An 11,519-nucleotide genomic window follows, 5' to 3' on the forward strand; every position below is an offset into this window, starting at 1 on the left:
TCAAGTAGTACCTACAACGGCCCTTTTGGTCCCTGCCCAGAGTTGAGCATAAGGTCTATGCTAAAAATCCACCAAGATCTGGGCTATTCAGAGACTCAGCCAAAGTCATCAACCTTAGGCTGCTCCATTTTTACCCATCCACGCCAGGCTTCCTAGTGCTTACCATATGCTGCTATAACAATGGCATGTTCTGGCCACTACAGCCTCCTGTCAACACCCCAACAGTGGGAGTGAAAACAAAAAGATAGGACTGTTCAGTTGGCAAAGCGCAATTCAGTCCAATCATTAGTGCTTGCCTTATCATCAGAAATACTTGGGACTGAGAAGCAGATGCTCAAATTCACAATTTTAGCCTCAACAAGGACGTCACTGCCCTCAGTGAAGAGAAAATAAAAAGCTTGGATAATCAAGTATTTCCTAAATATGTTTTCAACTTCTAAATAAATGACAAAGCATGAAAGGAACAGAATATTGAGAAAATTCTTTCTGCATTTCATTTTACAAAGGGATTATACTATTGCAGTATTATAAAATAAAGCAAAAAATACATATGCACAACATGTAAAGAGTACTTCAAGTAAGCCAGCTGTATATATGATCATAATGTGGCTGGTTCAGCTATATAAATTCAGGCTCCTGATGCATACAACTAAGAAGAGGGCTACAGGTTGGATACCAGAATGTTTCATTAAGACTTGAGATGAGAAGAAATAGGCAGCATTTCTAAACGTTGGGATTTCCAATGTGGATGGTCAAAGGTAGAGCTGTCATCATGATAGGAAGAACCCCAGCAGATCACCCACAAACACCAGCCAGCATCCTCTGGCATATGCATCACATTGGATTACTATTCTGAACATGAATCACAAACTCCCACTTTCCATACAGGCCATTAACTTATTTCTACTTGTATTAGTGGCCTGGAGGAAAACAATTCCCTACATATCAATATGAGGCCATTTGCTATGATAGATCACTGAAACCCCTGATCCCTTTGTGTAACTCGAACCCTGGGATTGTGCGAGAAAGAAGAAGAAAAAAATGTTCTGGGAGAAGAAAATTAAACTTCCTGTCTTCAGTCTTCATGTTACTGTTTTCTCTCCCTCTCACCTCCCCCCACCTAAGTACAATGCTATCTCCATTCTTTGCTAGTAATTCTTTTTCCATCCTAGAGAACAGTACGGAGAAGAATGTTAGGAAAATGCAGCTCTCTGCTTTCAGTTCATCAACTGTCATGCCTTTGTTCTCCAAAGCACACACGATGGGAAGATTTATTTTAAATACATTAGCCATGTAAAAGTGCATGCAGACAAAATATACTAGGCAGAATTTATCAGATGGTGTTCAGCAGTTGTATGTGGAAACCCTACAATGTGCCAATACTTAGCAACCTGCTGTTCCTAAGCCTGCTTGTCTTTGCAGAGACTGCAAGGTTAGACCCAGTTCCTCCCTCCTGTAAGTAAACATTTGTCCTGGGAGCACTTTGAAAGCTGCAAACACACTCAGTTTTTCACAGTAATTCTCAACACTGGATAGGATCAATGACATATCTGTTCTGATTCTGACTTGTTAAAAGTAGGTCTTTAAGTCTGTTCCTTTGTGCAAGTCAGTTGCAGCATGGGAACATCTGAGTTAGTTCTCAAGCAACAATATTGCCCATTGAAAAATTCAGCTTCCTTCAACGATACTTTTTTTTTCCAGCAACAAAGGACACAAAAGATAGCTTCTACTATTCTCAATAATGTTTTAGGCAAACAGAAACCCCAAACAAGACAACTGAGCAAATTCCTCAGAAACAACCCCAGGTGAGTTCCAGGCAGGAGGGAGGGCAGAGAGAGGAGGGGTGGATGTGGGAATTTGTGATCTATGAAATTCAGCCTTCACTGATGAATGGGGGTGGGGGAAGGAAAGGGGAAAATGATGTTTTCAGTTATAACAAATTAAGTGTGCCTGCCACGGTCTCAGTTTTGTTTCAATGGCACCATGAGAACCCACAGCAGTTACAATCTAGTTTAGTGCCTAAGATTCAAGGAGAGTTGCCCAAGTGTGCGGGTGATACAAAGGCAATATACAAACAAACCAAGGAGGCAACTATTAGGGCAATTCTTTTAACGTTTAAGTGTGTACTGGGACCCACGGGAAGCTTTTGATTAGTCATAGGGTCCAGCTGTCAATTTAAGATGACCACTTTATCGGAGGTCCACCTGTCCTGATCTACCCTCTTTTAAAGAAACCATTCATGATTTGCAGTGCTACTGTGACAAGACTTGGTGGCCCGAGTGTCACAGATGGAAGCCAAAGATCTCAAGCGAAGTCTTCTGAAACACAGTCCCTACAATTCCGGCGGTGGGGTGTAAAGATGGGGAGTGTGTGGGATTCCTCCGCCCTCCAGCTCACTGGCCAGAACGGGTCCTGGCTGTCAGGTGGGTGGCAGCCAGCCTGAGCGGTTAAGTCCAGGCGGGCATCGCGGGGGACTAGGCAGATGGAGGGCCCAGCTCCATCAAGTGCTTGGGTTGGGACCCCGAAGTCTTCACTCCGGGTAGCGCCAGGCAAGGATTGCAGCCCCTTCCCGGAACCCAGGAGGAAATCCGCTGGCAAGCCAGAGCCTCTCCGGTTCCTAGGAAGCAAGTGAGGCAAATGGGGTCGTAGACCCTTCCTCGAACACAAAGGTTGGGATGTGAGCACGAGCGCGGAGGCGCAGGGGCGTGCGCCACAGAGTGTGAGTGTGCGCGTGGTTGTGTGTGTGTGCGCGCGCGCGTGCCTCTGTGTGTATGTGTGTGTGCGTGCGTGTGTGTGCAGGGGAAGGGGAGGAGGTGCTCCAGCCCTTCTTACCTCTCGAAGATAAGCCGCACCATGAAGATGCAAAAGGCCAGGGGGAAGGCGAGATAGAGGTCCTCAGCCTGCGGGAAGGTGGCTTCCTCCGTGTTCTTCAGGTCTGCCCAGGTGACATTGTGCGGGAGCCAAAACCTCTCGTTCCAGAACCAAGCTAAGATCCCTGCCATCTTGCTTTGTCCACTCCTGCCGTGTGGCTCCAGTGGCCCTCGTAGCTCTCTGCAGCGCAGGACGCCCGGCGATGCGCGCCGAGCTGGCTAGGAGCCTGTACCGCTGCCGCCGCCGCTCGCGCCTGCCGCCGCCGCCGCCGCCTCCGCCTCCTCCGGTGCCGATGCTCTGGAAGCCTGGCGGCGAGCCCCGCTTCTCTCCTCCCTCTGGCCGCGCTGAAAAAGGGGCCGCCTCGCCTGTCACATGGCAGCCCCGGCCATTCGTCCTGATTGGCTCTTCCTCGCGTCAAGCAGCGATGCACACGCGGCCAGCTGGCCCACGCCCGCCCGGAGGGCAAGACGCAGCCGCTGCGCCCCGAGCGCAGGGCCACCGCTCCCGCAGTTCCTCCCGCCCCGGTGCTCACTCACGGGGCACTCAGGGCAGACACGGAGTCCCAGTGCACCTCAGCCCCAGCCCCCAAGTTGGCTCGCACATGCTCAGAACGCCGGCTCCTGCCCCACTGGAGTTCCAGGGCTCTTGTCCGCTTCCCTGTGCGCCCAGGGAAGGGGAATGGGGAGCACGTGGCGGGGGGCGGGGGGCGCGGGGGTCCCTTAGAGCCGGGACTGAGCTCCCCAACCAGCTCCGCATTGAGGACCGCAAAAGGGGAAGGTGGGGGGGGGGGCGCGGCAGGGGACGCAAAGGCAAAAATAAAGGAGGAAATAGAAGGGATACATTTCTCCCCACCGATGTTTTGAGAAGAAAGATGAAAATCGGGAACTGAGACAGGATGGTTTGTCAAGAGCCTGTGCATCTGCCCTAAGTCTATCCCCCTCGGGTCTTTGACCTTCTGACCTTGTCACTACTACTACTCATGGAACCAGAGCTCCCCAAAGGAATAAGGCTTTTTATTCTTACTGAGAGACAAGAAATTTGATGGGTTTAATTTGACTGGGTTATTAATTGATGCCCGATGATTACGGTGATGGTGGCAGTAGTGGCAACTGCATAATTCTGAAAAACTGAAGAAAAAAATGCTGGACCACATTTGGACTTGGCAGACGATAAGAGAACCTCCACTTTGCTATTCACAGGCCCTGACAGGCCTAACTTAGACACTCTCAGTCCTGCCTTGTACTTTGTCTATGATAAGTGAACCAGGAGTAGATTGGGTAAACTCCAGGGGCTATTTTGTTAATTTATCTCACATTCATTTTCTGCGTAGCTCTGCCAATAAATTCTATTGGCCCTCTCCAATGCTCCTAAAAGCTCCATGCATGCACACACACTGTTTAATCTTCCTCCCTTCCATTTATCACTTTCTCTTCATTCCTTCCCTTTAAAACAAAACTCCCGATAATGGCATATACTATTGTTGTTAACTTCTCCTGTTCTCTTTTGACCTTTCATTTGGGCATTTTTGTCTCCTCCATTGTTCCAAACCTGTTCATTACCATGAACTAAAACATTAAGATCAGTTCTCCTAGTTCAGGTAGCTTAAACAACTGAACTCTGGATTCATCACCTTCCTAACCTGTAACAGCTAAGGAGGCTTCAGGATCAGTCTTTTGTCACTAATTCAGATAACTGAATCTAGTCTTAAGGTGATAAATGCCATTTGCATTACTTTCAAAGTCATGTCCATAGCTCCCGCATTGATATCTCTAGTCGTGAACTTTTCTTTGAACTTCAGACTCCCACCTCCACTGTCAGCTCAACATCTTCACCTAGATGAGTAAAGGCCATTGCACGGTCAAACTATTAATCTTCTAAAACATCTCCCTCCTACAATTTTGGCTTAAGGCATGTGAGTCCCACACATGCATTCTTTCATACCTCCTTTGTAATCCACCACAATCATGACCATAATCTCACCATGTCTTAACCTTCTGCTGACATCTGACCCGAACAAAGGAACACTTCTCAGCTAAGCCACCCCAGTCAATTCCTCACTTTCAGTTCTGCCTTATACTCCTACAGACTATTCTTAGCCAATGTGATCTTGTAGAACTATAAGTTAGATCACTCCAGTACTTACAGATGGGTTCCATCTCCATCCTTCTCCACAGAGAAGCCAAAGTCATTGGCAGTCCTGACATACTTGGCTCCATATTTGCTCTCAGATCCCATCTGCTTCTCTCCCTTACTCCCTGTCCTTCGCAGAACATACCAGCCATACCATAGACCCTTCGCATGTGCTTTTCTATGTCCCTGAGATTCAGCTCCCCAAAATATCCACACCTGCTCCTTCTTCAATGTCACTCTCTCAGTGAATCCTTCCCTTGCCATCATAGTTAATATACAGTCCTTACTCTCCAATGCACTAATCGTCATTAACACTGTGTATGACTCACTGTTTATTGTGTTCACCTCTCTCTGTTTCTGTCATATATATGTGCAAACACACACAAAAATGTAAATGTCAAAAAGTTATATCTATTTATTGAATATTCTTCTTCCAGGACTTAAAGAAAGTGCCTGGAACATACTTAAGTGTTAGATAAAATAATAAATTAACATTATTCTAACTCAATAATATCTTCTCCAAGAAAAAAATTTCTGGCCCATTGTCTATGTGATGAGATTCATGTGAAGAACAGTGTGGCGTCAGGAAGGGATTGTTCAGTTCTGAGGTGGACAAGGGAACTATCATTGAAGTGAGTCTTCATCAGGAAATAGATATCAGCATCCCTACTCCAGACTGTGGACAGCTGCTAGGTGTCATCAATGACACTCTGGTAGGCACACTGTCACCAGGTATATTCCTATGGGCTATAGAGTTTTATTAAGGCCATCTTTGTGGAAGAAGGCCATGTCATAGTGGAGTTATGTCAGCCCTCTACATAAACAAGACCCCCTCAAGGCTGTCCTATTTCTCGAGTTACATCTTCCAGTGTGAACTGATAGAGCTTGTTTCCTGCCCCAGGACCTCTGAGTTGTCTAGTGGTCCTGCCATGTTCTCAAGCATGTACAGCACATGAGTTACTGACTGGGGCCTACACTTTGATGCTTGGCAATGGAAACCAGAAGATAATTTGTACTGCTTTGCCTTCTCTGTCCCTTAAACACACACACTGTTAAACAACCTTATTTCAAGGAATGAGCAGCTCACTAACTCATCTCTTATACTTTCTTTCCCTTTTTATCTATCTCTCTTACTTCCCTGATCCTTCATTCCTGCTTCCTGGAAACTAGCTAGCTGTATTATCTTTTCTGGAGAAGCCAAACTCATAGAAGAACAGAGAAAAGTGTGCTGCTCTTACTCATCAACTTTGAGAAGTGGGAGGATTTCAGGAATCTTCTGGAAGACTTCAGGAACCATCTAGAAGATCAGAAGGAAAGTTTAGTGCTTGTCTAGAAATGCTGAATGATCATTTTGTTTCTAAGATGAGGTGAATCACCTCTTGGGAATCTTCATCACAATGGTACCTGCCTTGCCTCCATCATCTGACTGTTGAGGAAGATATGAGATCATGTGGGAAAGGGTTCATGAACTCTTCACCTTGGTGCCCATGTACAGTACATCAAACAGCTATTCTTTTTTTTTTCTTTCCCATTTCTAATTCAAGCAGTGCTCCCATCCTACCACCTTCCTTCCAAGTTATTATTCTTAAGACACAGTAGAGTGAGATCTGACCTCATTTGGGTGATTCATGGATTGGTCTAATAAAAAAATCAAAGTCCTTCTTCAGATATTAGGAGTTGGACCAGAGATATCTATAATATTTTTGTGACAGTACTGGGGCTTAAAATTGGGGTATGGGCACTGTCTTTGAGCTTTTCACTTGAGGTTACCAATCTATCACTTGAGCCACAGCTCTAGTTCCAGACTTTTTTGTTGTTGGCATTGGTGGTGGTTAATTGGAGATAAGAGCCTTATAGACTTGCATGGTTGGCATGACCTTGAACTATGATCCTTAGATCTCAGGCTCCTAAGTATCTAGGATTACAGGTGTGAGCTACCAGCACTAGATATCTTTTCAATGGACACTTGAACACAAAGATTTCAAACTCAGAGAAATATTGGATATCATATATCATTGACCAGCTAGAAAAAGAATAATCTAGTCTGCTACAAGAAAGAATAACACAGACTTGTAGAGTTAAGTAGAATTCAGTGGCACACGGAAATCTTGAGGTCCAGGCTAGGAATATGGCCTAGTGGAAAGAGAGCTTGCCTCTCATACATGAAGCCCTGGGTTTGATTCCCCAGTACCACATATATAAAAAACGGCCAGAAGTGGCACTGTAGCTCAAGTGGCAGAGTGCTAGCCTTGAGCAAAATGAAGCCAAGGACAGTGCTCAGGCCCTGAGTTCAAGCCCCAGGACTGGCAAAAAAAAAAAAACACACACCCAGAAATCTTGATGTTCTACAGTGCACCTGAAGACTAACTGCTGGTCTCCTGGACCAGTGTATCTTCAGGAGACTTTTCCCTTTGGGTTGCTGTTACTTTAATGCAACCGGTACTCCTATCTAAGACATTACTGTAAACATGCATGTCTAACATTAAGGTCAGCCTCAAGGGAAGAATAGCTACAGAAAAAAAATAACACAGCACATTTCCCAAGAAGATTACTTTTACACTGGAATAAAGTGTAAAAATATAAAAAGGAAGGTATAAAGTATTTCATTTTTAGCCTAGGAAACCAGAATACAATGTATATGAAACACAAATACAATGTATACCTCAGAGAGACATATAGCCAGTGAGTAAAGGAATAGTGGGTTGGTAAACAGAAGACACAGGAGACAGAATAGATGAATAAAAAATTGCTGGGAAGGAGAGAGATTCTCTGCCCACACTGCTTGTTATCAGAGCAGGCTTGGTGTGCTGAATGTGAAGCAGCATGGGAGAACACTTCCTCCTTTCCAGGCAACTGGAAACTATCAACAGAGCCAGGCTTTATTTCTCATTCGCAGGTACACGTCTACCCACCTTTGAGTTCTCCCGCATCTACTCTAGAAAGAATCTTCCCTTCTTAAGATACAGGAGGGCAGCCAGAAGTTTCGATGAATTTCCACTCTGTTACATAACACAAAATTGTAGTACTTGTTCTACTAAAAGTACACAAAATCTATTTGGGGAGCAGAATGTACTCACATAAAAAGCATGATAGCAATACATGCTGGAACCACTCAAGATGGCACTAGAGATTGCAGGATAAGTGCCCAAGGACTTCAGATAACAAAGACCTTCTTCTCAAAGGAGGAGACATTTGGTTTGGAAGAGGTCAAGGAATCTTCAAGGAAATGGCAGAGATGGAATAAGGCTATGAGGCATGAGATAGATTTGAAAGTGTATCTGCAAAACTACATGAGTATAAAAGATCTGGTAAGATGAATAAACAGAACATTGAGGATAGAATGATCTTTAACAAAAGGAAAAAGAATACTGTCATTTACTTAGTTATGTATTGTATTTTGCCTATGTTTGTAACATAAAAACAATTCTATACTACCATGCCTGGTACATAATATGCCCTTAAGTACTACTGAATTTTAAAATATACACAAATATTGGAAGGTAGAGATCAAGAGGAACACACTTGGTGGCCAGCAATTGAAAAATAACTGAAACAAAAAGGGATAGGTTTGTGATTCAGGTGGTAGAGCACCTGCACAAAACGCTGAGTTCAAACCCCAGTCAAGTGAATATGTACGTATTTGTTGATACACTTACTACTCAAAATATGTGGCAGTGCTAAAAGTAAGTATTCCACTTAAACACTGAATCTATTAATTTTAAAGGAATCTGGTTTTCACTGGAAGTAATATGGAAATGTTGCAAATGTTTTATTTCTGCCGTCATTCCTTGTGTATATAAAACATTGCTGTGGCTTGCAAAGCCATCTTCATATCTACATCTATTTTTTTTGCCTGCCCAGTAGCTCTGTCTTGGTCTTCATTCATACAGTATTTGGGGCCTGAGTGCAGCAGGAGAGATTTAGGCAGTATTCATCCTCACAGTGGCTCCCCTAGCAGTGCAGGAAAGTCATCATCTCCTGCTCTCTTAAGAAACAAAATTGAATGTTTAACTCACAATATTGTCATAAGGCTGAGCTAAAGTGTAAAACCTTAACAGGAATGTTGAGCTCACATTATTTATGGGAAGCTCTCTGCAGGATTTGTTCCTCCCCGCGCTCAAAGCTTCTTAAAATCATGTCAGGTGTTGAAATTCTTTTTCCTCCCTCCTCTACCTTGACAGTTCCAAGCTATCTCTGGAAACCCTTCCTCATACTGATAACCATTGCTTTTTGAGAATCTCTCATTTAACCAAATCATTTGCTGGATGTTTGGTTGTCTCTTTTATAAGAAAAATCTGTTTACATGTTAACTTTCTCCTTGAAACTTTAACCTACTAATGTTGCTTTAGAATCCCATTAAAATTTGAAGCATGCCATTCTGTCAAAAGAAAAACTACTGAAGAAAACTAGGCAACAGCTGGATTATTTGATGAAGGCCTGTTCATGTACCGATTAAATTCACTTTAATTTTTTTTTTTGCCAGTTCTGGGCCACGGTGCCACTTCTGGCCATTTTCTGTATATGTGGTGCTGGGGAATTGAACCCAGGGCCTCATGTATACGAGGCAAGCACTCTTGCCACTAGGCCATATCCCCAGCCCCCTAAATTCACTTTAGAATCTCATAGATCCATTCAATCCCACCTACCACGATTTTCTCCATGTACACGAATACGGATAACATTTCAAGGGCAGAACACCTGATTTATTAACCAGAAAGCCTGAGCTCTAATTGCCACTGTGCAAAAGAAAGAGAAATAGAAACTTAAGTGTCATCTATACACTCTGTGAGAGGAACAAATAGGCTAAAACCTTGCTTGAGATTATTGGATGTATAAACGCATAGGGCTTCAATAGTAGAGGAACCTACCATACAAGGTAAAGCATTCACTCAATGAGGTCATCCAGAGTATGACTGAAATCTCTGATGACAGAGAGCTCATTACCTCACAAACCAATGCTTCCATTTTAACATACTTAGGACTGTTAATCTTTCATAGATATGTGATATCGGGAAGCCTTGCAAATTCCTCTTAATTTTCACATGTGTAATATGGGAATATTCTGTGTAATCTTTGCACTCATGACAACAACAAAAGAAAAGAAAAAAGGAAAAAAGACAAAGGAAAGAAATGGTGATTTATGGAGAAGTCTGTGCTTTTAAATAAGACATAAAAAGAATGGCTGAATAAAAAAAGAAAATTTAACAGACAGAATTCATAGGAATCATCAGTCAGCTGTATACATAACAGAATAAATTGAAAACCTTGAAGGTTTTTTATATTTCTGCCAGTCCTGGGGCTTGAACAAGGTCTGGGCACTGTCCTTGAGCTTCTTTTTGCTCAAGGCTAGCATTCTACCACTTGAGCCACAGAGCCACTTCCAGCTTTTTCTGTTTATGTGGTGCTGAGGAATGGACCCCAAAGCTTCATGAATGCTAGGCAAGCACTCCACCACTAAGCCACATTCCCAGCCCAGTCTTAAAGTTTTAATCACAACACAAATAATATGATAGCACATGCATACATGCGTGCATGTATGCACTGGTGTCTGGGTGCACACGTGTACACACGCGCGCGCACACACACACACACACAATTTCTGCACCTGAGGAAACAGAAAGACAAATAGGATAAAGAGGTCACATTTGATGTGTAAGATGGATGTTTATTTAAATGTAGTCTCTAGGTAAAAATGATTTCATGGTATGCATTCGTTTTGAATAAGTAGCTCATATTCATTTCACAGCAAGAAGTTACTGTGATCCATTGACCTTCTGAATCACTTGAGAACTACAACCATTAAATCTGTGGACATCAAGAATGTGCCATGAAATTAAAAAGTGGGGATTGCAAATGTAAGTAAATGGCTTCAGGAGTTAGGCAGAAAACAAAGTGAATAGAACATGCCAGGAGAGAGAAAACTGGGTGAAGCAACATTCAGATTCTCCATTTTCTCTCCCTCCTTTGTGTCTTCATTACAAGTACTTTATTGACAATCAAATCAAATATATTTGCTGGTCATTGTTTGTAATATTCGGTTACTTTCTTCTCTTCATGCTAAAAAGACTATATTCATTTGGAATGTCATATTTTAAAAGAAATTTTGGTAAAAATGGATTTTACTTTGAAAACTATCAAAATGATATGGAATATGAAAATCTTGAGCAGATATTTGGCATATACTAAGTATTTATGTTAAAAATACCAAGTTTAGAATGTGTGCCTGTGTAGGTTTAAGTACCAGCTTTGCTAGTAATAATTTGCTATTTTTATTTAGCATTATTACCTCTTAAAGGCTTAACCTCTTGAAACTTGAGATTTTTACCTATGCCAGAAGACAACTTACTACATGGGATTAAAGTCTAATTTAAATATACATGTTTAACTTCGAGATGTAGGCAGTTGTTATTGTTGCTAAGTGTTACAACTTGTGAAAATTTTCCTTACTGCAGGGAAGGAAAGCTCAGAGTTTGTTAAGAGAACCTGCCTTCACTTTGGGCAGAGCCTTTCAAATCTGA

The 11,519-nt window shown here is 42.9% G+C and overlaps 1 protein-coding gene across 1 annotated transcript in view; it reads right to left on the reverse strand.

Annotated features, from left to right (window-relative positions):
• Positions 1-3,202, reverse strand: part of Cers6 (ceramide synthase 6) — a 262,651-nt gene extending 259,449 nt beyond the window's left edge. Inside the window, exon 1 of the mRNA XM_048345292.1 lies at positions 2,833-3,202. Coding sequence (XP_048201249.1) covers positions 2,833-3,002 — 170 coding nt within the window. The 5' untranslated portion in view covers positions 3,003-3,202. The remainder of the gene's footprint in view (positions 1-2,832) is intronic.
• Positions 3,203-11,519: the final 8,317 nt, after the last annotated feature.

Source organism: Perognathus longimembris, chromosome 4 (assembly GCF_023159225.1).
Source record: "Perognathus longimembris pacificus isolate PPM17 chromosome 4, ASM2315922v1, whole genome shotgun sequence".
Lineage (NCBI taxonomy): Eukaryota > Metazoa > Chordata > Mammalia > Rodentia > Heteromyidae > Perognathus > Perognathus longimembris.